Source organism: Nakaseomyces glabratus, chromosome B, assembly GCF_010111755.1.
Source record: "Nakaseomyces glabratus chromosome B, complete sequence".
In the NCBI taxonomy this organism is placed as follows: Eukaryota; Fungi; Ascomycota; class Saccharomycetes; order Saccharomycetales; family Saccharomycetaceae; genus Nakaseomyces; species Nakaseomyces glabratus.
Window position 1 is genome coordinate 126209 of NC_088952.1, and position 25604 is coordinate 151812.

Below are 25604 nucleotides of genomic sequence, written 5' to 3' on the forward strand. Positions count from 1 at the left end.
GAAACTTCAATAACAAAACATAAAAAATGCTAAAATTAAAAAATAAAAACTGCTTTTATATGTTCTTTATATTTAAATGTCATATTATCTATTTATTATTACACGAAAGATCCTTACAATTCTTTTTTTATCTAGAAGAGACCATCGTCCTCATCATCTCCTGCACTCATCTTAGCTTCTTCTTCATCACTCATCTTTGCTTCTTCATCTTCACTCATCTTTGCGCTGCTCAATTCCTCATCACTATCCGCAATGAATTCCTCTGATAGAGCTGGCTTCTTACGCTTTCTTCCGCTAGTTACTTGAGCCTCGTCCTCATCTTCGGATCCCAGTTCACCAGCAGCACTAGCCTTTTTACCAGGCTTTGATTCAGAGCGTTTTCTCTTCTTTGTACCGGCCTTCTTCTTCTTGTCCTTCTTTTGTGGCGAAGCACCAGGCTCATCTCCGCCAAAATCACCATCTTCTTCGGATAGATCATTTACGTCCTTTTCATCTACCATGTAAGATTCACGCTCCTCCATTAGTTTACGAGCCTCCTCTTGCAATTTACGGAACTCCTCATTCTTCTTCTCCTCGGCTGCTCTTGCTTCTTCCTCGGCCTTTTTGCGTTTGGCCTCTTCTTCTTCTCCAGCTTTGGCTTGTTGTATTCTAGCTTCCTCAATTTTCTTGTTTTGGTCTTCTTCAAACGCTTCCTGTTCAATAACAGCACGTTCTAGCGCACTCTTCATCGTCGTCTCACCCAATTGAATACGTTGTTCCAGTTCTTCTTTAGAGACAGTCTTGAAGTTATCGCTCTCCAACAACTCCTTAAGAAGAACAAGGGCTTCACTTAGACCAACTAATGCATCTTTCATACCTGCAGAAGTACGAAGCATTGGACCAGTTCTTCTTAGAGTTTCAGCAATCTGGAAGTGTAAAAGTGCAACGTTATATTTAAGAACACCTAGGAATCTCAGATTCTTGAAGTTAGAGGTCGATTCTGTCTCGAGAGCTGCTGATGCCTTTTCTAGAGCGTTTTGAAAGAATTGGACAGAACGCTCTCTCATACCTCTAGAGTACCATGCACGAGCAAGCAGGTTTAATACTCTTGACTTATTCATACTAGAATTATCAGTACAGAATTTCTTCAATACAAACTCATATGCTTCAATGGCCTTGACATACTCACGCATATCTAATAGACAATGAGCTATATTCACATGAACATCCTCGTTTTCCAATGAATCTCTTACTTTCCGAAGAATTTCAAGAGCAGGTCCCATCCTCTTACTTTCAGCAAACATTATAGCAATACCTTGAGCAGCAAAAACGTTCAGTGGATCTAGTTGTAGTACCTTCTGGTATAGTTGGGTTGCTTTCAAGAAAGATTGCTTACTTTTCTCTTGATCCTTGGAAGATTTACTGTGACGTGCATCCCGGGCTAGAGTAACATACAAGTTAGCCAAAGAAATAAGAGCGTATTTATCGTGTGAGTCATACTTGACCAATGTGTCTCTATTGAAAGCACTTTCCTTGGCGTTATTTTCTGCAACTGCACGGCCCGTCAATTCTGAACGCTTCAAAAACCAACTATAGAAGGCACGAACTTCAAGATTATCCTTTTCAGATTCAACCAAGTTTTCAACTTCTTCGCTTAATCTCTTATATTCATCAGAGTTATCTACACCAGTCTTCTCTAGTGTCAGATATAATTCTCTAACTTTGGCTGCAACATGACCTGGATGTTTCCCCAGAATAGATCCATAGCGTGTAAGAGCAGTGTTTGCATCACTAGCTTCCAAAATACGAGCATCGTTATAGTTCAAAACAAGCTTTTCTGCGCCATCATTGGAACTCTGAGAGAGACGACCGTCAGCCAATGCAAGGTATTTTTGTGCTTTTTCGTAATCACCTGTAATAAAATATAAACAGGATAGATTGTTTAGTACTTCTAGAGGTACACCGTTTTCTCCATCAAAGAACTTTATATTCTCGATAGCCTTCTCTAAGCTTTCCAAGGCCAAGTGATATTGACTTTGCAGTTCATAAAGTTGTGACATTACAAGGTGTACGCGCGGCACAGTCATCTGATTTTTCTTAGCGGCAGTTAATTTAATATATCTGTCTAAGAAATGAAGAGCTTTACCAATCATCTTAACCAGTTCTGCACCAGTAAGGTTCTTTTGCTTATTTCCTGTGCTGTCGTTATTTTTAGCCGGGTCAGCAATACATTTTGCAGTGTACAGCATACCAAGAATGTAGTTCAGTTCCTGCACATTCTCGTTCGCCTTGTATAAACTCTCAAAGGTTAGTATACTCTCTTCCACCAGGCTGTTCTTAATTTGAGTTTGACCCAGGCCAAGTCTAGCAAGCAGGTTATTTTCGTCACGCTTTAAACTCTCCTGGAACATGGTAAACGCTTTCCTATAGTCACCCATGGCGTAGCTTGCTCTGCCACACCAGAACAATGATTCGGAGTACACTGATTCAGGAGCTAGAAATGATAGTTTGGAAATCTTCTGGTCATGTATAGTGATAACCTTCTCGTAGTCACCTTTAAAGAAGAAGAATGTTTGAAGCAGCACTAACAGCACTGGACTTTCCTTTGAGTTTGTATATACAGTGTTAAGGTCTGCCAATGCGGCCGCGTATTTCTCCTTGAAATCTTCATCATTTTCAGCCTCTGTTAATGAGTTATGGAATTTACCCAACAGAACCAGTATCGATGCCTGTTTATTGTTTGGGTCAAGTTGCAGTGCCCTTTCCCATGCTTGGATGGCTAGCTTATAATCCTTCAGTTGCCAAAAACACATACCAATACCAATTCTAGGGTCTGGTTTCAATACCGGGTTGATAACCAGCAGTTCTTGGAAAAGCTTCAGACTTGCCACGTAGTTCTTCTTCTGGTACATCAGCTTTGCTCTCAGCAGGATGAACATTGCGTTGGGTTTACTTATCCGCCCGGTACGTTTATCTTCTGCGTAGATTGACTTCACAAACAGGTCGCAAGTCTCCAAAGCCTTGTCGTAGTTCCCACGCTCGTAGTACAGGTCGACGGTTGCGAGCATGTTCCCGACCCAGGTGGGGTCGTAACCGATGGCGTCGCGCAAGTGCACTTCTGCCTGCGTCAATTCGTGCTCCCTGGTCTCTGCGCTAGTGGTGGACTCCTTTGCGAGCTTCAAGTGCGCCCACGTCAGGAAAGTGTGCAGCGAGGCCTTGCCTGCGCCCTCGAACACGTCCAGCGCCAGCTCGATCAGCCTGATCCCCTGGCTAGTCCTGCCCTGGTTGCAATACGCGATGGCGATCGTGAGCCAGTGCTCCTTGTCGGAGCTCTCCTCCACCAGCAGCGTCTTCAAGTCCGCGGCGTCATCCGGCAGGTCTGTCTCCAGGTCGATGCTGACCAGCTCCTCCGAGGCCTTCAGCGGGATATCCAGCGAGCTGCTCCACTCCATCTTGGGATACATCTCGTTCGCTACCGAGCTCATTTCTCTACTCTATCTCAAATATCAGATCTCTAAAAGTGAAAGTGAAAGTGAAATCAAACACCAAGGCCTTTCTAATCCGGTACAAATCCCAAAAAAAAAACACTCAGTATTCCAGCAAAAAAGCTAAGAACTCAATTGGGTTTATCAATATATAGCCCCTTTTCACCCAATTCCCAACAGTTATAGTAATAGAAATTGCGAGGGCGCTTACTCTTGCACTTTGCTCCCGCTATGTATGTTGGTGCTACGCCCTGGGCCCGCCCTCCAGTGGGGGATGGCCAAAACACCTTGAAAACCGCAGAACGTAACGACTGTGAATTCAGTTTTCCGAGAAGAAAAATTTGTAAAAATGTTACCCGGACTTACGTACATAGGAATGAAACATGTGATGTAACGTATGAAATGTTACAACCATGTGACCAAGTACGTACAAGTAGACTACAATGCATCTGACTAGTACGTATACAACTACTAAATCTGCTTTTTCTGAAAAAAAAATTTTTGAAATTTTGCGATGAGCTTTGGGTTTCTACTCCTCCCCCTCGTTGTGCGGGGTGTTCTACGGAAAAGCATTTTTCTCAAAACCGTATACCGATGAGCAGTTACTGGTACAAGTTGATATGATGTGATATATATCTGATATCAAGCTGGTACAAGGTATTACAAGGTACTACAAATTGATACAAGTTGATACCAAACTGGTACTGTGCGATGGTAGAGAAGAGGCTGTTTATTGGGAATTTGAAGCACGGTGTCGAGGAGTGTCTTGCGGACTTGGAGCAACGGTTCAAAGCGTTTGGTGAGTATGTTGGTTCCGGCCAGGATGTGTTTGAGAGGCACAATGGGTTTGCGTTTGTGACCATGCGGTTCGAGGATGCAGAGGCGCTGCAGCGGTTGAAGAGCCGGTTCCACAAGGTTAAGTTCAAAGGGAACCAGCTGATTGTGGACTATGCCAGGCCTGCGTGGTCGCAGGAGCGGGAGTCCCAGCAACGTGAGGAGCAGAAGCAGTCACGGGTCCTGGAGAAACGCCAGCGTAAGAACGACTGGGAGCACTACAAGAAGATGGAGCACATCAACGCGAGTTGGAGAGACTTGAAAGAAGTCGTGCCGGGGCGGATGAGAGAGTCCCCCAGGAGCAGACAGGGACTGCGAAACATCACCTTCAGGCTGAACGTAGGCGGGGCTTTGAAAGTGTATAAGTGCTACAAGACTAAGCTGTGGGGCTACGAGCGGGACAAAGACACAAGAGACCTGGTACACAAATTCTCTAACCACAGGTTCTGGAAGGACGGCTCTGACCACGTTGTCGAAAGACTGGACTATAGCCGTAGTCGCGGGGCTCTAAGGTGGGCCAACATGGATGAAGAATGGAGACCATACCTCGAGCTGCGGAACAGAAGGCGGCCCGCAACTGCTGCTGGCTTGGCTGGTGAAGCACTTGACTCATCTGGATCTACGCTAGCTACCTCGACAGTAGATGATCTAGTGGACGCTGACGAGTCTGATATAGAGCAAGAGAAGGAACGTACGAACAATATATTAGCCCAGATGATGGACTCATTCGATTTTGCCAAACCCATGGCGTTAGACGACGAAGACGCTGGAAAGTTGCTTGATGCAGAGCAGAATCGTTCTTCTGCTAAAGATAATAGGAATTATAAGAGTGAAACCGCACCAGAAAATGCAGACTACTATCAGGAAGAAGAAACAGTAGCAGAAGAAGCAGCCCAGGCAGACGGGGATGACAGTGAAGAATTTATCCCTACTTTTGGCGCCAGTACTTCTAACAATGACAATGATCAAGACACACGGAAAGTGATTGAAGGAACTATAAGTAACACTGACACTCTAAGGACGCTGTTCAACCCTGAGGTCACCGGTGAGGCATCGGGAACAGAGGCTGCTGGTGCCACATTCAAACTGATTAACGATGGTGACCAAGATATTGACCAGAGCAAGAACCCTGAATTAGCAGTAGAGGATGTCCAAGTACAAGAAGAAGTTCCAGTAGCCGAAACCCATACTAAACAACGTCGTAACCTGTTCTTCCCTCATTTCGAGTCGCCTTTCTTGCAAGGTCAAACTCAATTGAGCAAGATACAGGCTGGTCAACAGGCGGATTTACTCCAGACGTGGAGTGACGATTTCTGGGCCAACCGTGGTCTATGGATGAAGGAGATGAAACAGAAGAAGAGAGACGCACTAAGGAAACTTCGCAAGAGGAAAGGAGGCGATCACAATGTTTTTCTTTTATAGATAGCATATTGTATATATACCATTTTGCATTATTCCAAGATATACTACCATTAAAACTCATCATATTTTTCATTATATTATACTACTATATATACATACATCCCAGCGGAAAGAGTTGCAACTTTCTATAATTGTTTTCTATAATTACACTAGAGCACATAATCCTCTTATCCTTACCTGGGGAATTAATATAAAAGGTGAGGCTTTATTCTTTATGGATTCATTTGATATGATTGATTAACTTAAAACTATCGTGTTATTATTTAATCATTGTTAGTTGGGTAACAATTCAAGCATTGGCACCGAACTTGGTGGCCATCTCGACAGCAGCAGCACCCCAGTCTTCACCGTGGTTGTGCATGGTCTTACCCTCATCGATACCGGCTCTGGCTAGGGCTTGCTCCTCTGTCAGACAAGTCAAAAGACCAAAGATCACTGGAATATTTATCTTGTCCTGCAGGTTCATGATAGCTTGTGTAGTAGAGTCAGAGATGTACTCAAAGTGCATGGTGCTACCCTTGATCAAGACACCAATTGGAATAACAACATCCAATGGCTCACCCTTCTTAGCCTGCTTTTCAGCAAATCTCTTGGAACCGTATGGCAACTCAAAAGAGCCCGGAACAGTTTCCACTATAATGTTCTCCTCCTTGACACCTAGCGACAGCATTCTGTCAATGGCACCCTTGACCAAAGCATCAATGATAACACGGTTCCAACGAGCATGGATAATACCAACTCTAAGCTTAGAACCGTCGTAGTTCTGATCCAATTGACCCAATCCCTTAACTGCCATTGTATAATTATGTATGTTTGTGTGTGTTTCCTGTTATTCGTTCTTTTTTTTGGGCTTCTCAATGGGAAACATGTAACTGAATCCAATGACAACCCACTGATGTTATATACTCTCCCAAAAGAACCAAGCTTTGCCCTCGAATCCATTACGCAATGCAGTACTAATAGGAGCAATCTTCCCTTCCGAACGGGAAGCCCCCAGGAGACACCCTTCTTACGTAATTATTATGGGGGAAGAGAGAAGGACCTTCCATGTGCTTCTATTTCGTGGACTGGTATGGGTATACCGAGGCTGTCTCTCTATATTTTGATAGTTTCTGGCATTGTATCATCTTCTTACTATCCAACAGTGACTTACAGCTCCAGTGCTTCATTCTAGAGTTCATATTCTGCTCGTTTTACATACAAATTCAATAGCGGTCTTTGTGATAGTTTATACATCGAGAAAAAAAAAATGGGCAGAGGGTGGGGTTATTTAATAATACATATCCTGACTATTCTACTAGTAAAACTCTGTGTCGTTCTGCACCATGTTGTCTCTGGCGTATTGGGAGCCACCTTTGGTGTCCTTCGCCTCGTTCGTGTCCTCTTCTTCGTCACCTTTGTCCTCTGGGTCGTTGGGCACATTGTTCAGTTGCACACTAGGCGCGTACTTGGTGTTCTCCAGGTTCTGGAATATGCCCAGCAGTATCTTGTCCAGGTACTCTGGTGTATTTACGTTGTACATGTTGGATGGTCTGACGTCCAGCTTGTAATCGGGGCCGTAGTACTCGTAGTACTCATTGTACGGTAGTTCTTGGTCTAGCACCACGTTATTCAGTAGCCCTGTTTCGAAACACCACGTCCTAGCAACGTTTCTCATTGTGTAACCACCGCCACCAACGACCATCATGGGGATACCAAATGATTTCACGTAGTTCACACAGTTGGCGTGTCCCTCCATAGATAAATTGAAACAACCCAGACGATCTCCGGAAAGCGAATCACCACCACATTGCAACACCACGGCAGATGGCTGATACCACTCCATGATCTTGCCAATCACGGGTTCAAACACTGATCTGTAGGTAGCGTCATCGATACCGTCCCTCAGTGGCACATTCACCGCGTAGTATTTACCCTTTCCTACACCGATGTCCCTCAGTTCACCAGTACCGGGGAAGAACTCACCGTATTTGTGGAACGAACAAGTCATGACTCTGTCTGTTGTGTAAAAGGCCTCTTCCACACCGTCACCGTGGTGCACATCGATGTCGATGTAGAGCACTCTAGGGTGGTACCTCAGCAACTCGATTATTCCAAGCACGATGTCATTTAAATAACAGAAACCAGACGCCTCCGACTTCTTGGCGTGGTGCAGACCACCCGCATAGTTGATGGCAACGTCACACTTGCCTCTGTTCAACCGGGCAGCGCCTTCCATAGACCCACCACCCGATATGCTACAATACTCATACAGACCGTCAAACACGGGACAATCGTCACCGACATTGAACTTGACACTCTCTTTCTTGAACATCTCCAAGTTGTCCGGTGTAACACGGGACAAGAAGTCGATGTACTCGTCCGTGTGGAACTGACACATCTCCTGCTTCGTGGCCGGCTTGGCCCGGTATATCTCCATCTTCTTGTACAGCCCATAGTTCATAATCAGCGAGTGCGTCATCCTTATCCTATGCGGCTTCATAGGGTGTCCCGCACCATAGGCATAGTTTCCAACATCCGCATCATAGAAGTAGGCCACACGCTTCTTGTCATTGGGCTTCACCGTGATCGGATCAAACGGCTTCGACTCATACACCATAACTCCCTATCGCTGTATTAACCCCTCTGGCTCAACAATTCACTGCTCATGGAACCAAGCACCAGGATCAAATACTCACTAATATAGCAGCAACATCTGAGACTTCAGACTGTTTGGAGCTCCAAAGAGCATTTTTGCCAAATTCCCAGGTCATCGGGAACGTCGCAGGTTTTTCCTGGCTAACAGGCAGTTTTGAAATATTTATGGGCATCGCATCGCATACATGAAGGTGGTACTTGGTGCAAAAGGAGAGCAACGAGGAGCCCAAGACAGAACTAATAATAACTAAGCAACATGGTGGTAATGCCCGGCGATGAGTTGGCGCTGGACCAGGGAAAGCCCGTGGTCCTGGGCCCTGGTGTGTACTGTGATCCGCAGACGCAGACGGTTGTTCCTGTGAATGCAGGTGTGCCGGTGGTGAAGGAGAGTGCCAAGAGGCAGACTGTGTATGTTGAGTACAACTCGAAGAGGTATATTCCCTCTGTGGGTGACCTAGTGATAGGTGTGATAACGTCTACGTTCTCAGACAGCTACCGGGTGTCGTTGTCGAGTTTCTCTAACTCGGTGTCGTTGTCATACATGGCGTTCCCCAATGCGTCCAAGAAGAATAGGCCCACTTTGAAAGTCGGTGATCTTGTCTACGCTAGGGTGTCGTCTGCAGAGAAGGAACTTGAGGCCGAGATAGAGTGCCTGGACTCCACGACGGGTGAAAGCGCGGGGTTCGGGCTGCTGGAAGGCGGCATGGTGATAGATGTAACGCTGGCATTCGCACGCCGTTTGCTGTTCAACGACAACTTCCCTTTACTCTTGCTGCTCTCGAAGAGAACACAATTTGAAGTCGCCATCGGTGTGAACGGTAAAGTATGGATTAAATGTGACGAAGTCAAATACACAATGGCGTGCTTCAGATCTATAATGAAGTGCCAGGACCAACCGGTATCACAGTACAAGGATATAATAAAACAAGAGTTCGATTCTTTGCCAAAGGAAGAAGACTAGCTTCCTTTCGCTTTTCACTTAAGCAATATGCATTAAAAACAACAACAACCGTGTACACTAAGTTATTCTACCCCCCACCCCTACCAATAGGTAGTATATATTTTCTAGAGGACAAGCATTTAATTCTTTCATGTAGTACCTTCATAATAGCATCTATTTCATATATAATGAATTATTCACATTAAACATACTAATTGCTAGTGAGACTGGATGGGTGAAAAATTGCATTTGAAAATTGCGATGCCCATCGCAATGATATAGGCGTAACGGACAACAGTCATTCAAAATAGCGATATATGAGGTTATATAACGAGTGAATAGCTGCTTCAAGTTTATACAAGTAAAACAGGGATGTCCACTCAAATCAAGAGAGAGAAACCGATTAAGAAGCAGTTCCAGAAGAAGAAATTCGCAGACTTAGCAGTTCAGGGCACCAATAACTCATCGATCGCGTCGAAGAGGTCTGTGGAATTAACCTATCTACCCAAACTAGGCGTGGGAAGTAATGCTGAGAAACTACAACCAGGTAAGCCATACTTCAGGTACTTTGTGCCCAAAAAGATCAAGAGGTCGCCTTGTATCAATAGAGGCTACTGGTTAAGACTTCATGCAGTCAGATCACATATAGAATCTATTCTCGATTCTTGTCAGGAAAACATCACAATCATCAATCTGGGTTGTGGGTACGATCCACTTCCATTTGAGATGCTGGATCCACAAAACCCACAATACTCTCGTTACTCAAACAGACTGAATTTCATTGACATTGACTATCCAGATCTGCTTAATATAAAATCTGGTGTTATCAAAGAAACACCAGAATTACTGTCCATTATTGGTGGTATCGATCCAACTGAAACTAATATGATCATCTCTGAGCGATACAAAACAATACCGTGTGATTTATATGATATGCCTGCTTTTGAAGCGCTATTGAAGAGCGAAAATCTTGGACATCCAAACACCATCAAGATATTTATTGCAGAAGTCTCGTTAGCTTATATGAAACACGAGAAAGCAGACGATATTATTGCAAGCTGTTCAAAATTCCCAAATAGCCACTTTATTATGCTTGAGCAAATTATTCCGGTTGGTGAGTATGAACCTTTCTCTGGGAGAATGTTGAAGCACTTCTCAAAGAACGAATCACCTCTTCAAACGGTAACGAAATATCAAACAATCGAATCTCAAATCGAAAGATTTAGAAGATATAACTTTACGAATGTAAATGCAGGAGATATGTTCCAATTGTGGAATTCACTATCATCTAATGTACATTCTAAAATCGAAAACATAGAGCCATTTGATGAGTTGGAAGAGTTCCATTTATTCTGCCACCATTACATGATTTGCCACGCTACAAACAATGAACAATTTAAATTCAATGAGAGCATTAAATTTAGAGAACCTGAAGTACTACCCAGTTTACCTATCAGCGGACTAAGGATAGATAGTATTGACAAAATAGGATTTTCTAAAAGGTTTGGTTCATCAGTGATATCTAAAGATAGTATAATATACACTGGAGGTGCATCTCCGTATAGATCTGACGAAGCAGATGTCATAAACCTTGAAGAATGTACCATAGAGACTCTTTCAAATATGAAATTACCCGATGCTAGGGTATGCCATAGTTACGATTCTCTGATGGACGGCAAGTTAGACATATTAATCGGAGGTAGAAAAGCTCCACATCAGCCCTTTAATGACGTTTTCATATTTGAGAAGCAAACAGCTAGTTGGGAAAAAGTAGCAACATTAGATTATCCAATATATCGACATGCAACGAGCTCTTTAAGCAATGATAAGCTACTTCTTTTTGGCGGTAACTTTTGTTTAAAAGAACCATTCTTAACCATTACAGTGAAAAGCGAAACGCAAATTGTGGTCAGAAGTATCAACTGTCCTGATTCTATTAAATCAAGTATTGGCGCAGCCATGTGCTATAATGAAGCATCAAACGATGTGATAATATTAGGTGGATCTTCGAATGGAACTGAAGTTTCAGATAAGTTGATCATCATGTCCTATGATGACAAATCTGAGACATTAACAGTCAAAAAAGAAGTTACAAATGATTTGTTTAAAAGATACGGTAGTAAGATAATTCATTTAACCGATGATGAATATTTGGTGGTTGGGGGTACTTCACCTGACCGCTTATTTGACGCTAGCAACAGCATAATTACATACAATTCAAGGTCAGACGAAATAAAGTCTGTTAGAATACCCGATCACATATGGCAAGGTGATGAATTAATGCTAGTTGGGTTTGAGCTCCAGAAGTTAAATGGTAAAATAATAATTTTTGGGGGTGGTGCAACCTGTTACGGGTTTGGCTCTGTAAATAATAGCATATACAGTATAGAAAAATAGTCATTAGAATTATAACGTGAATTTGCAGCCTATATTTCCATCTCATATTCATTCATCGTCATTTCAATAGGTAATGAATATCTGTCAATGCAATCATTTCTCAAATCAAGTGCATCTATTGAACTAGCTCTTCATCGGCATCACTATGGTCTTAGTTTTCGCTAATAATTGCCATAAACATTAATAAAAATAACAGAGATGGTTGATACACCCTCGCCAATGCCTTCCATATACAGCTAATTGTATGACTCTGACAGCTTAAAAGGTAATTACGAGCGAGGGTGTTTGCAAACAAATGAGGAAAATATGACAGTTTACGGAAACTAATCTGTGATAAAGGAATGTAAAAAGTGTGTCTAATTGGAAGTTATTAGCGAGATAAGAGATGACATGAAGATTATTTAAACAGGCATCGCAATCAAACCTAAGATATTGCTAGCCGTCTCTATTTCCCCTCTCCCTTACTTTCTATCATATCGGATAGGACAACAATTATTACATCCAATTAATATCATATACCAAGGAAACGATGTACAAGAGATATTTCTCCACCTCTCTCAAAACAAACCAACAGGCTCTAAAGAAGATTCTTGAAGAGAAGACTTATCAAGTAACTACTTATGCAAGACCTTCTGATTTATGCATCACAAGAGGCCTTAACGCCAAGTTATTTGATGATTTCAACAATAAGGAATACATTGATTTTACTGCCGGTATTGCTGTGACGGCATTGGGTCATGCAAACCCTAAAGTTGCTGAAATTTTGCAAACCCAAGCTACTAAGCTTGTACATTCATCAAATTTATATTTCACAAAAGAATGTCTTGATTTAAGTGAGAAACTGATAGAAAAGACCAAGAAATTTGGAGGCCAACACGATGCATCTAAAGTTTTCTTATGCAATTCCGGTACAGAAGCCAATGAAGCGGCTCTAAAGTTTGCAAAGAAACATGGTATTACTAAAAATCCCAAAAAACAAGGTATAATTGCTTTCGAAAACTCATTCCATGGCCGCACAATGGGTGCACTTTCAGTAACATGGAATAAGAAATATAGAACACCATTTGGTGATCTTGTACCTCATGTGTCATTCCTGAACATAAATGATGAACTATCAAAGATAAAGGACTTTATCAATACCAAGAAAGACGAAATCGCTGGTCTTATCATTGAACCTATTCAAGGTGAAGGAGGTATATTTCCAATTCCAATTGAGAAACTGGTAGCTTTGAAAGAAATATGCCAAAAGAATGATATAATTGTTATCTATGATGAAATCCAATGTGGCCTAGGCCGTACTGGTAACTTATGGGCCCATGCAGCTCTACCAAAAGCTGCTCATCCAGATATTTTCACTTCAGCTAAAGCGTTAGGTAATGGTTTCCCTATTGCTGCCACTGTTGTGAATGAAAAGGTCAACAATGCCCTGCAAGTTGGTGACCATGGTACAACTTATGGTGGTAATCCTTTGGGATGTGCTGTTAGCAATTATGTATTGGATGTTATCGGAGACCAAGCGTTCTTGGACTCTGTAACAAAGAAGGGTGAATTATTGAAGAAGGGTCTATTGAAGATCAAGGAACAACACCCAGACAAGATATCCGATGTTAGAGGTTCAGGCTTGATATGGGGTGTTGAGTTCAAGGACGCTCCAGGTGCTATTGTCCAAAAAGCCAGAGAACTTGGTCTGTTGGTTATCACTGCCGGTAAAACTACAGTTAGATTTGTTCCATCATTGACTATTGAAGACGAAGTAGTAGAGGAAGGATTAACCATTTTCAACAAGGCAGTTAATGACGTCTTCTCAAAATAAGAATTATTCTGGCATTTTACAACCATACTTTTTTAATGAGGCATGAAAACATCGCATAATTTTATTTTTTCAAGTCTAATGTACATAAAGATTATATAGCATTTATAGATAAAGACATGTTATATCCAAGAGTCGTTCAAGCCCTTGAGAGGAATTGATTCTCCCAGCTTGATGTTTAATTGTTCTATTCAGGGCATCGCTATGAGTTTCTCGGCACAGAAAGATAAGATCGGTGTTAATTATGAAAAGTCCGCAGCCATTTGAAAAAGTTAGGGAAATATTAGAGCTGATCAGATATGCGTCAATCCAAGCAGCATCGACACATTAGTTAACCTATTAAACATTATAAAGGCAAAACAGAAATAAGAACTATCTGATAAGAAAGTTATAGCTTTTTTCTTTATTATATTCCGAAGCAACGTTAAAGAAATCACGCAAAGAAGACAAATAGCCATATATCCTGTGAGAATGCTCCGCTATCAAACAACGGGATTCAGTGGATACGGTGTACAATATTCACCATACTACGATAATATACTAGCTGTGAACACTGGGTCAAATTTTGGATTGGTTGGGAATGGTAAGTTATTCATACTCGAAATTGATAATAATGGTGTAGTGAAGGAGAAGAATTCGTTTCTTACAAAAGACTGCCTATTTGACTCTGCATGGAATGAATTGAAACCCAATCAGGTAGTTGTGGCACAAGGTGACGGCTCTTTAAGACTATTTGACACTACTTTACAGAAATTTCCCATTGCTATGTTCCATGAACATAGCAAAGAGGTTTATAGTTGCAACTGGAATTTAGTGAGTAAGTCTAATTTTGTCAGCAGTTCGTGGGATGGCCAAGTAAAGATCTGGTCGCCAAACAGGAAGGCAAGTTTAATAACGTTCTCCCCACACCCTATCGATGTCTCAAGAGCTTTAGATAATTTACCGGAAGTTTCGCAGAGGGATAAACTTTCACCAAATCAAGTAGCTCAAAATAGAAATTGTATCTACCAGGCGACATTTTCGCCTCATGATGATAACCTTATTTTATGTTGTGCGGGAAACTCATATGTAACACTATTTGATCTTCGACAAAACCCTGGAAACAATCAAAAGAACTTTATTGCTCATAGGGGAAAAGGTGCCCTCTCATGCGACTTCAATAAATACAGACCAAATATAATTGCAACTTCTGGGGTTGATAACAGTATTGGCATATGGGATATAAGAATGCTACCTAACTCGTCAAATCAACAAGGGTTTCAGACAGGCACTTTGGTTAACGAAATTGTTAATGCACACGATTTGGCGGTTAAGAAAGTTTGCTGGTCACCTCACCACTCAGATATACTCTTATCCACATCCTATGACATGTCTTGTAAGATTTGGAAGGATGTATCTGTACAGAATAATGTACCAACTGGTAAGACAAACGGCTCTTTACTATCCAATGGACTTCTTTCAAACTTCAAACACCACACCGAATTTGTATTTGGTGCCGATTGGAGTTTATGGGGTATACCAGGATATGTTGCCACTGCTGGGTGGGATTCTAACGTATTCATATGGAACGGCCTACAATAGCATTTATCAAGCGCACATATCTTTTGACTGTTAATAGTATAATATGGAAGGTTTTTTCGATTTTGCGGGTAGCAATTATTTTATTAATGTATTTAATATTCGTAACAATATAGAGCAATTATTCTTTTATGAGATCCTTAAACAATGTTCATCATAATAGTTGGACACCTAATAATATTGGAAATGCCAATGTCTAACGCTATTATTCAGTTATATTGTTTGTGATGTAGATCCTATGACTTGCTACGTACATAATTATAAAACAAACCCTTCTAACTCGGTGCCTTAACTGCTGTGGGCTCATAATCGTAGAAGTACAGAACCACTTATTATGGTAATTGTATGTAGCTCATCGCAATAAATCTAAGTTATTTACGTTTCTCAATAGTAGCTTAAATCTAGATAATCCTACTCAAGGTGATTTGGAGGTATTTTACAACTCAATTGATTGACTGAGAGAAGCAAACCCTATTTCTTTGAGTACCAGGGTATCACAATCAAGGACAAGTGCATTTGGTTGAGAAACTAACTTTTGGTAGAAAATGTCTCTGCCACTCAAACCTTTGACGCTAGATTCTAATAGCAAACAGTTGGATAGCAGACAGAAGAAGTTTTGCTCAAATGTTGAAAAGGCAATTAAGAAATTCGATTTGGTGAACGAGTGGGCGGATTACATTGCCAGTTTGGGTACCCTTTTGAAAGCATTACAAAGCTGGTCTCCTAAATTTCAGAACGTCAAGTACTTTGTCCCTTACCCATACGATGTAAGTAGACGATTATCCTCATCATTGTCACCTTCTTTACCTGCAGGTGTGCATCTGAAGACTTTAGAAGTATACACCTACATCTTTGAAAACATTGGAATTGAAGCTTTGGCCCATGAGTGCAATATATGGATACCAGGTATCTTACCTTTAATGACATATGCGTCAATGTCAGTTCGATCTAGAGTAATTGAACTATATGATAATTATATCTTAACTCTGCCGTCAGAAATTTTGAAAGTTATTATAAGGCCATTATTGTCCAGTTTGTTTCCCGGCTTAGAGGATGAAAGTAGCGAGTATCTGGATCAAACAATAAAATTAATTGAAACACTACAGGAAAACCTTGGTGATGATTCACTATTTTGGCAAACATGCTTTTTAGTTATCTCAACATACAGTGATAGAAGAGCAGGTGGCTTGGTTTGGCTGACCAGAAAATTTCCATCACTAAATGCTATACCACATAAAATCGCCGAACGTAATAAAATCAAGGTCAATAGTACAGGAGGCTCCACAAATAGCATGCAAGATAGAAAGAAGGTAAAGGAAGATGCTTTAGCTACTTTACTCCCATCAGCAAAGAATTTAGTCACCCCTGAACCTGGCCTTCTAATAAGGTGCCTTGTCAGTTGCTTAGAACCAGAAAACGATATTCTTATCAAAAGAGGGATACTTGATCTACTTTTGCAACGAGTAAGAATAGACTCGCCAGTTATTCAAGTATTAATCAGTCCCGAAGACAAAAAACTTTTAATTATGTCCTGTTGCAAGACAACATTAAATAAGGATATGTCTCTTAATAGACGTGTTTGGAATTGGTGTCTCGGATTCTCCTCTTCAACAACCAGAAGTTCCAATGGGAGTACCACAAGTGTTAATAGTGGAGCTTCAGATAAAGGAGATAATTCTCAGGATAAGTCGAATGAATACTTTAGGACTAATGGCCTTTTGTGTTTGAAGCAAGGTATAGAGGACCTGCTTTATAATGAGACTGATGTTGTTACTGCTTTCAAGCTATGCATATCAATAATGGACAGATGGGAGATAGGGTCGATGATAATTCCAACCATATTCACTAATCTATTATTAGCGAGCTATAAAATGAAAGAAAATGAATTAGTAATGAAGGCAGCTGGTGTTTTTTTTGATGCAGTAGAAACAAATATAATATGGGGAAATGTTATCAACCACTTTTTTATTACCAATGATATCTTCTTAATACAGTTTGTTATCAATAATTTTAACATTTCGACTGATGAGGAAATTATTGTTAATCATTTACCGTTGGTACTGTTAAGCTTATTAACCGAGTATGAGATATTTGCTGAACTTGATGGCGCCAAACAAACACAGTATTATAATTTGTGTTATAACATATTGACTGTCATTCCAGAAAGAGCTTTTACAACCATATCAAATTCAACTGTTATGGACATCTCGCACATTTCGGACGGATCAGTAATTGAGGCTATAAAATGCTACTATGGAAAAGTATCTGATCCATCTTCGTTTATGATTTCTGATGCAAATAGCATTGAAAGACCGTATAGCATGGAAGTTATGACAGCGTTAATACTAAACAAAACCACAAATATTGTGCTGTCTCAATTACACAACCAATTACATCTCAATGATGCTACAAAACTTTTCATATACACTTATGAGAAGATCCCAGAGTCCAATCAACAGGCCAAAAAAATTGATACTATTGATGATGAATTGAGTAACACAGTGTTTGGAAGCTTAAAGAAAATTACTGAAACTGATATGGAATATATCTCTGGACTTGTAGATTTATTCGGAAATTATCTGTGCAAGCGTATGGATTTTATTGAATCCATCAAACTTTTAAATTTGTTAGTACAGTCATTATGGCCATTCTTGAAGGTACCCAAAAGTCAAGACCCTGCTATAAGGTGCCTTGAATCAATTGAAAGGTCTATCCCAACAGACTATGTGGAATCGGCGGTCGCAAATGCGTTTGCAAAAGAGGAATCTTTGAATGTTAGAATTGACGTTTTAAATTTACTATGGATTAGTTTGCCACAAACGTCCACCCTCTACATTAGACCCTTGGAAATTATTTTTGATGAGCTAAATAACTCACAAAATCCATACTATCTGTCTGTTTCCAAATGGATTTATTCACTGAATACGGCTGGAACCATCAATAATTTATTTAGAATCATCATGAATCAGCTTTCTGAATTTGAATTTTTCAAAAGAGACACTATTAAAGAGACTGATGATTTGGACATGTTTACTTACCGAATCCAGATTATTAAGAATGTACTCAGTACTAATAACCATTCAATTTTAAAAACTTTTGCTTCTGAAATCAACACTACTGTTATGATAAAAACACTAGGAAATGAGGATGTTTCTACATATAAGAGCTGCTGTGTGGCCATCATAATAAACTTTTTAAAGAAGCAAAATAACACCCATCCTAGAAGTATTAGGAGTTCATTAGTTTTACTCGATTTGCTGCTGGACGGTTCGGAGGCGAACTTCAAAGAAATTGTAATATTTCTTTTAGAAAAATCATCATTCTATATTTCGCAAGGGGAAATTGAATCTGAATTGATTGCCGTTGCTCTAATTGATATCGTTTCTAAGGTATTGATGATATCTCATCAAAATGGAATTAAACTGGATATTTTCGACGACAATAGTACTCATTTGAAGTATATTGATTATTTAGTAACCAGTGTTTCCACCATGGAAGGGCCATTCATTGTTACAGCTTATGTTAAGTTACTATCCGAGAGTATCGCATACTTTGAGAACTCAATTTTTAGAACGATCCTTCCACTTACTGCTTCAATGGTCCAATGTATAGGAAGATTATTTGAAAAGGAGAAGGAGTCAGGGGGTTACCTTGAACCAATATTGCTTTTGCTAGGAGGATTAGAGGAGTTATTAGAGGTATCTCACGGTTTTTTAACAGCAGGTGAAAAAGACAATTACTTTGGTAATACTGCAAAATCGGATTTTTTACAGTCAGTTGTATCAAACGTTTTCTCTTCCGAAAACACCGCCGTAGATATAAAGATTCAAGGTGAGAGAGATGTGATCATCCAGTCTTTCAAACAAGTTACTAATAGTGCCTACAGAATTTGGTCTTGGGCTCACATCCAATCTAGAATATCATTAAAATCAAATCCATCGAATTCGGGAACACACGCAAACTATAAATTGAAATTTGGTGCCAAAAAATTATTGGAGAAATTGTACATTTTGGAACCACTTGAAACACTAGAAACTTTAATAAGCACCAATAAAAATGAAACAACAGTTCCTCTAATCCAAGCCTTGGATGGTAATCGTCCTGCCTTAACTATTCCTTCTTACTTTTCAAGTATAGTCCTACGTTGCAACAAAAATTCCACGGTAAGGTTTTCCTCCAATACTTCTTCCAAAACAACAACATTTAAAGGAATGAAATCTGATCCATCCCTTCTAAATAAATTACATGCAGATGCCATTATGCAAAACCTACTAGACTATGTCAAGACATTGGAGAATACGGCAATGGAGGATTTTTATGGTGACTATATTTTATTTTTAAAAGAGGTTTCTAACAATCAATATCTATACAAAAATGTTTGCTTACAGGTGATGGATTTATGCGTTGTTATTGCGGATAAACTTTCAAGGTCCAAGTTTGGTGAACAAAAAAGACCAAGAAAAGATCTTTCTGATTTGTGCTTCAAGTATATCCCTGCTGCAGTAGAAGGGCTGGCAAAGAGTAAAGAAAACTACAACCATATTTTGGAAACTCTAACAAAGGTTACTAGAAATATAACCTTACTTCTCAATGAAAATGAATCTGGTGATAAGGTTCATGCTGTTATTACGTCTATTATATCAAACATTGTTGTACCACATTTGAAAACGGAGGATGCTGTTTTTAGCATGCCAGAATTTATGTCTCTTCTTACTGAATTGGTAAAAGTTAGTGGTCGAGTAAAGCTATGGAGACAAGTTATCGGAGATGCATTCAATGATGACACAGTACTTATTGAAATACTTCAAAACATAAAATGGCAAGATATCATATTTAAATGGTCAGATTATGAGGAACATAAGTACAAACTTCTTTCTGATTTGACAATGTTAGTAACTACAAAAAAATCTGCCTTGGCTCCAACCGCAATTTCTTTTAACTCTTGGGGTGATTCAGAAGACAATACAAAAAAGAAAAATGTTTTAAGAATAGCTTATCTTCTCATGATTAGTCCAAAAGACTACTACTTGATGCATTTTGAACCGCTTATTTCATATGCACTATCTACTCTTTCGTCACAGGAACATACTTTCAAGTCCGAATTCTGGGCATTGTTGAGAGTAATTTTTATGAAGTTTTCCTTATCCCATTTTACCTCAACTTGGCCTCTGATCAGCTATGCCTTACAAACAAATCTTCAAGAGTTTTATGAAAATATCCAAATCCAAAATTTCACTAACCCAGAGGCCACATTTCAGTTATGTAAAACGCTTGATCAACTATTAGCAATGAATATAGAGGGTTTCTGTGCTACAAATGAATGGATTTTTATTATTGATACCATAAACTGTATTTACAAGACGAACTCATATGTCGCCTTGGCTGATTCAATTGCATCTTGCAAAGAATTTGAGATAACTACTATGGATGATCTAAATTTATCGAAGAACATATCTTCGTTCAAACCATTATTATTGGGAGTTCACAAAATTGACAGACATAACCAGTTACGCAGTTTTTTCCAAAACCTGAGCTACGTCCATTATGAAAGCACTTATATGATGGTCAAGTTTGATACAAACGAATTCTTGAATGATACTAATAGTGACCTATTATATCTGATAAAAAAATCATGATAACTTAGCATTTTAGAAACGCAACCTCTATTTTTTAAAATATAATACAGATATATATTTTTGCTCTAATATAGACCCGACTTGTTTAGTGATTTCAGTCACTCGATTACATGCAAAGCGTTCTAAATGTAATTTGTATTTCATTTAAAACATTTTTGGAGCCGTATTACTAGAAATTTGATATCATAGATTCTTCTTCTGGAAGCGATAAACACTTAATATTTCCCAGCCCGCCTTCCTTTGTTCTATCAATTTGATATCCCAAATTTGTTCCATCCTTTTAGCTATCTCTTCCGGCTTATTTCTGGCACAAAATAAAATATATGCTACCCCCCTCAAAGACAATATTGCTTCTAGGTTGTCGAGCACTTTATTAGTCACGTCCATTCCATCTTCACCCCCCAACAACGCCAAGTCCAACCATTTATCTTGATCATCGGTTTCTTCTGGAATAGTAGGTACATCCTCAGCAGGTACATATGGTGGATTGAATATAAGAAGGTCGATTTCTCTAGTTCTAAAGCTGCTCGTGAGATCTGCCTGTACAGGCTCCAGATATGATTTCTTACAGTTATTGATATCTGCCGTGGTTAGAGTAGATTCTAAAGCCCATGGATTTACATCAATAGCATAGTACAAATTCAAGTGACCAGCGCTCGGAATTGTATTTTGCATCATAAATGTAGTTACAATACCTGAGCCCACACCAATTTCACATACAACATTCAGGGACTTACTGAATCTGTCAGCAAGGTATTGTCTTTCCTTTTCCAGAATATCCAGAAGTAAGAAAGAATCTTCTGATGGTTCGTAAACCTTTTCATAATCGCATTTCACATAGGGTGTCGGAAGCATATTCGGCCTTGAGTATATTATCTTAGCCGAGGACTCAGTAAGCTCTAAGCTGGTCCTAAACTATAGCTTGATCTATGTAGTTTAAATCTTAACTTTTTTTGCGATGAGCTTGAATTTTGTCATTTTATCCATTTCTCTTCCTTTGACCAAAAAAAAAAGGAAAACAATCCTTACTTCGAACAATAAAGTCAATAATAAAAGTAGCACACCAGTATGTGCTAGAATCTAGGTGCATTGCATTTTTGATATACGGTGGATTTTATTGAAAGCCTGTTGTGGTACTTTAAAGTGTGTCTTATTTTTTATAGGAATTGCATTACCGAAACAAAACAACTCCAAAAATACTAGTTTTAGAAAGCCATGATTATTAAGGTGAAAACATTGACAGGGAAGGAGATTCCAGTGGAAGTGAGTGGAGAGGACAAAGTGTACCACATAAAAGAGCTATTGGAAGAGAAAGAAGGTATTCCGGCATCCCAGCAGAGACTGATATTCCACGGGAAACAAATGTATGTATATCTAGCAACAGTAAAGGAACTCGGTTCATGCATCTTTTGTTCTGTCTTACTAACGAGAAAAAACGACAAATATCTAGAGCCCATCGTGTGCTAGGTATGAGCCCAAATTAACAGAAATAATGACGATACGATATCCACCGCTAAGTTATCAGATGGCATGCAACTGCATCTGGTGTTGACACTGAGAGGCGGAAACTGAAGATAGATACAACCTGTATTTCTAAAGTATATAGTAAATAAAGTCGAAAGATTCTGGTATTTTTTTTTTTTTAGAATAGATCTCTTCGAAGCAATTTTTTCTTAATTTATTTGCCTGTGCCTGCATGGCATGTATGGAACGTCTTGTGTAATTATAATTGTTAATTAAACGCAGAGAAACTTGATAGCGTAATCGAAGGACCCTGCTTTGTATTATACTATTTTCCCTGCATGCAACTCTTGATCTGTTCGACGGTCCCACAGACATATACGTACAGGTACACACCCTTCCATTGCTAAAGAAACCGGTTAGATCTGAGAACTGAGAAATAAAGACAAAAAAACTCAAAATTTTGAGAAAATTGCTACAGGATATTCTGAGGGATCTAATATTATCCTCTGCGAGAGTTTCTGTTGATTTCGAATTTCAAAGTTGATAGTCGGGGCATATGAATATCCCGAGGCAAGTCCTGCTCCACACCCCAATCTGAACAGGGAAATTACGGAAAAGCGAAATTGTGCTCTGCGGTACATTCTGCAGGATAAAAACACAGAGATGATCTTCTAAAGAAGAGAAAGCTTCGATTTCCTGTTAAATTAGCACACCCCCTCCATCTAAACATCCTTGTGAGTCCTACGCAATTCTCTCTGGAGTAAGTGTGGTTTTTTTGGCATTACTCGGCAAGTGAAAATGAATTTCTAAGAATCGGCAGCAGAGATTGGGGGATACACTTCGGAGATTTCGAAGCTTCGATTCTGCTAATGTGCGAAGTAGCGAAGTAGCGAAGCAGCGAAGTAGCGAAGTTCATCTTGATTGCATATTTCAAGGGTTCCCTTAGATGATTCGGCAGCAATGGCTAGTTAAGGACATTTAAATATGGTAAGAATGACTAAACCTAATGATGAGTCTTCGATGAGGGAGGGGTGGGGGGAGGTGAAGATGGGGCTGTTGTAGTAACCACTCAGTAGATATATAAAGTATAAGGTTGAATATTATCTTGGGTATTGGTTCCAAGAACAATACCACCGTAAGTGAGATAAAATAAACAACACTATGAAATTACCGTCAGAAATACTTGATATTATAGCAAGCCATGGGCTGGATAGTTGCAAGACCTCGATAGCTTGGTCGTATGTTTCCTCATACTTCAGAGATTTGGTGAAGAAGACCGTGGGAGTTATGCTTGTGCAGGATGGTGGACACTCGCCTTTGGAGGATGAGTGTGTGCGACCCGATATTCTGGATTTCAGGGTGTTGCTGCACAAGAATCGCAACATGCTTTATTTGAACTCAGACGAAAATGCTACCATTAGGTCGATTGAATGCTTCCTACAGAATTTTAAAAATATTGTTATTGTAATACAATCAGATAGGAGCTTTAGTGACCCTCTGGCCTCAACGCTAAATGAAATAGCCAGACACTGTACAAGTGGTACAAATGTATGTATAATTTACTCTACAACCACAAATTTCCTGAGTAAACTATATTTCAGGGAGTTTGGCATACGAGAAGATAAACTGGTACTGTCAGAACTACACATTATTGGTTCAAGTGCCCTTTCAAACAATGCAGATCTATGCGATGTGGACACCCTTTTTGAAACCACGTACATTTATGAGATTGATAATCTGTTTTCCCTAAGCGTTAAACACCAGCACCACTCTCTTATTGCTCCTCAGCTAACAACTATTAAGCAGCTTAATTATAATGATTCAATGTTAAATATCAATGCTTTCCTTAACGATTGCACAAATCTAGAGATGATCGACTCCATGAGGTTCCCTTTGAGCCCGAATAATGAGTCTGCAGGCCAGTACATTTTACCTTCATGTAAAGTCTTGCATCTCAATAACTTTAATTCAGGGGTTAAATACCCTACTATAAATGGAAATAACGTCAGTCTCTATCTAAAAATTTCCCCAGCCATACGACTTTCAGACCCAGAATTTTCAAATCTGATTTTTGAAAACATTAAAAAGCTCGAAATTGACACCAATCCCTCCATTTGCCATCATGTTAGGTTCATGAATTGCAAGTTCCCAAAACTTAAGAAAATATCTTGTAACTCTTCCATTATATCGTGGGATGATTTAAAGCAAAGTCAAGCGCCATTGACTTCGTTGAAAATTAATTTAAACTCATTTGAACAGTTGCAATGGCTTACAAACTGCCCATATGATTTGAAAAATCTGGATATTACTACATTGAATAAAAAAATTCTAGATTTCAATAACAATACAAACCTTTATCAAGACATGAAAATTGTGGCTAAAAATGTTAAATTTCAACTTGATAGCATATGGAAAGCTTTCATTTTACAAAATGTTTTTCTAACAAACTACAGCTCAATAGAGCAATTAACAATATGTCTTGATGAACATGAACTTTATGAGTCTATCAACGACTGCCCCAAGAATCTCAAAGAGCTCGGCTTCACCAATGATGGTGACTGTATTCTAATTGACATACCATATATAACACATTTAACACTCTTTGAAACTGTGGCCCAAAAAAGTTTGTCCCAAAATTACAGTACCCAAGCTGCTGCGACAAAAAGTCTTAATTCTACAAATAATAGAAAATTCTCTTATGGCTCAGATATCAGTAACGATTATGGTTTTAGCAGTGACCTCGCACCGGTTATATCTCCATCACTATTTCGCTGGAATAACGTAATAGGTGTGAATAACGAAAGCATAAGAAAAAATAGTATAATATCTTTCGATGAGCGGTACTCTTATTCAAAACGCAGAACATCTTCAATGAGTACTACATCAATGTTCTCACGTTCTTCATTTCCATATATAAATGATGAGGTAATACTGGATGATGCTATTGTTTTCAAATTTAATGACAAAATGCCCGATATATTTACAACAGGATTAGGGGCGCTGGAATCCGCTTTATTCAATTTTGAGGATTTGCGTGACAAACAACTAGCCAATTTACACATTATTTATCAATTCTCACAACCAGAAGGGATTTATAATGAAGGAGACGTGACTGGCATACTATTTGAATCTATATCTCGCATTATTAACTATCCCTACCATCTTAAATTACCAAGTATTTTGATATCGAATTTACATATCACCTTCAAAGTACCTACTGAATTTGAATTATTTGACAGCAAAGCTTTAGAAACAGTTCAAAGCTTACTTATCCAGTCAAAGTACAATGTCAAAGTTGTTAACGAGCTAGATTTTCATGGTAACAAATCGCACACAGAATTATGTTTTCAAAGGCTATGATTATTTTCTCATGTATATATCAATAAAAAAAAAACTACATATAATGCAACAGTCAATAATAT

The 25604-nt window shown here is 39.4% G+C and overlaps 12 protein-coding genes across 12 annotated transcripts; 8 read left to right on the plus strand and 4 right to left on the minus strand.

The window, feature by feature from the left end:
* Positions 1-131: 131 nt before the first annotated feature.
* CTR9 (Ctr9p) lies at positions 132-3464 on the minus strand (the record flags this gene model as incomplete). The annotated part of the gene is made up of 1 exon (XM_445029.1): positions 132-3464. The coding sequence occupies one exon, from the start codon at positions 3462-3464 to the stop codon at positions 132-134; it is 3333 nt and encodes a 1110-aa protein (XP_445029.1).
* Positions 3465-4175: 711 nt separating this feature from the next.
* NOP8 (Nop8p) lies at positions 4176-5720 on the plus strand (the record flags this gene model as incomplete). The annotated part of the gene is made up of 1 exon (XM_445030.1): positions 4176-5720. The coding sequence occupies one exon, from the start codon at positions 4176-4178 to the stop codon at positions 5718-5720; it is 1545 nt and encodes a 514-aa protein (XP_445030.1).
* Positions 5721-6009: 289 nt separating this feature from the next.
* RIB4 (lumazine synthase RIB4) lies at positions 6010-6516 on the minus strand (the record flags this gene model as incomplete). The annotated part of the gene is made up of 1 exon (XM_445031.1): positions 6010-6516. The coding sequence occupies one exon, from the start codon at positions 6514-6516 to the stop codon at positions 6010-6012; it is 507 nt and encodes a 168-aa protein (XP_445031.1).
* Positions 6517-7017: 501 nt separating this feature from the next.
* Positions 7018-8319, minus strand: RPD3 (histone deacetylase RPD3; the record flags this gene model as incomplete). The annotated part of the gene is made up of 1 exon (XM_445032.1): positions 7018-8319. One exon carries the CDS (start codon positions 8317-8319, stop codon positions 7018-7020), a length of 1302 nt encoding a protein of 433 aa, XP_445032.1.
* A 294-nt stretch (positions 8320-8613) lies between these two features.
* On the plus strand, positions 8614-9318 carry RRP40 (exosome non-catalytic core subunit RRP40; the record flags this gene model as incomplete). The annotated part of the gene is made up of 1 exon (XM_445033.1): positions 8614-9318. One exon carries the CDS (start codon positions 8614-8616, stop codon positions 9316-9318), a length of 705 nt encoding a protein of 234 aa, XP_445033.1.
* Positions 9319-9669: 351 nt separating this feature from the next.
* Positions 9670-11694, plus strand: PPM2 (tRNA methyltransferase PPM2; the record flags this gene model as incomplete). The annotated part of the gene is made up of 1 exon (XM_445034.1): positions 9670-11694. One exon carries the CDS (start codon positions 9670-9672, stop codon positions 11692-11694), a length of 2025 nt encoding a protein of 674 aa, XP_445034.1.
* A 529-nt stretch (positions 11695-12223) lies between these two features.
* On the plus strand, positions 12224-13507 carry ARG8 (acetylornithine transaminase; the record flags this gene model as incomplete). The annotated part of the gene is made up of 1 exon (XM_445035.1): positions 12224-13507. The coding sequence occupies one exon, from the start codon at positions 12224-12226 to the stop codon at positions 13505-13507; it is 1284 nt and encodes a 427-aa protein (XP_445035.1).
* A 468-nt stretch (positions 13508-13975) lies between these two features.
* PEX7 (Pex7p) lies at positions 13976-15085 on the plus strand (the record flags this gene model as incomplete). Its single annotated transcript, XM_445036.1, has 1 exon — positions 13976-15085. The coding sequence occupies one exon, from the start codon at positions 13976-13978 to the stop codon at positions 15083-15085; it is 1110 nt and encodes a 369-aa protein (XP_445036.1).
* Positions 15086-15627: 542 nt separating this feature from the next.
* Positions 15628-20718, plus strand: DOP1 (Dop1p; the record flags this gene model as incomplete). The annotated part of the gene is made up of 1 exon (XM_445037.1): positions 15628-20718. One exon carries the CDS (start codon positions 15628-15630, stop codon positions 20716-20718), a length of 5091 nt encoding a protein of 1696 aa, XP_445037.1.
* Positions 20719-20901: 183 nt separating this feature from the next.
* On the minus strand, positions 20902-21573 carry MTQ2 (S-adenosylmethionine-dependent methyltransferase; the record flags this gene model as incomplete). Its single annotated transcript, XM_445038.1, has 1 exon — positions 20902-21573. The coding sequence occupies one exon, from the start codon at positions 21571-21573 to the stop codon at positions 20902-20904; it is 672 nt and encodes a 223-aa protein (XP_445038.1).
* A 360-nt stretch (positions 21574-21933) lies between these two features.
* Positions 21934-22290, plus strand: RUB1 (NEDD8 family protein RUB1; the record flags this gene model as incomplete). Its single annotated transcript, XM_002999469.1, has 2 exons — positions 21934-22082; positions 22206-22290. 2 exons carry the CDS (start codon positions 21934-21936, stop codon positions 22288-22290), a joined length of 234 nt encoding a protein of 77 aa, XP_002999515.1.
* Positions 22291-23343: 1053 nt separating this feature from the next.
* On the plus strand, positions 23344-25542 carry GVI51_B01463 (uncharacterized protein; the record flags this gene model as incomplete). The annotated part of the gene is made up of 1 exon (XM_445039.1): positions 23344-25542. The coding sequence occupies one exon, from the start codon at positions 23344-23346 to the stop codon at positions 25540-25542; it is 2199 nt and encodes a 732-aa protein (XP_445039.1).
* Between the last annotated feature and the right edge of the window lie 62 nt (positions 25543-25604).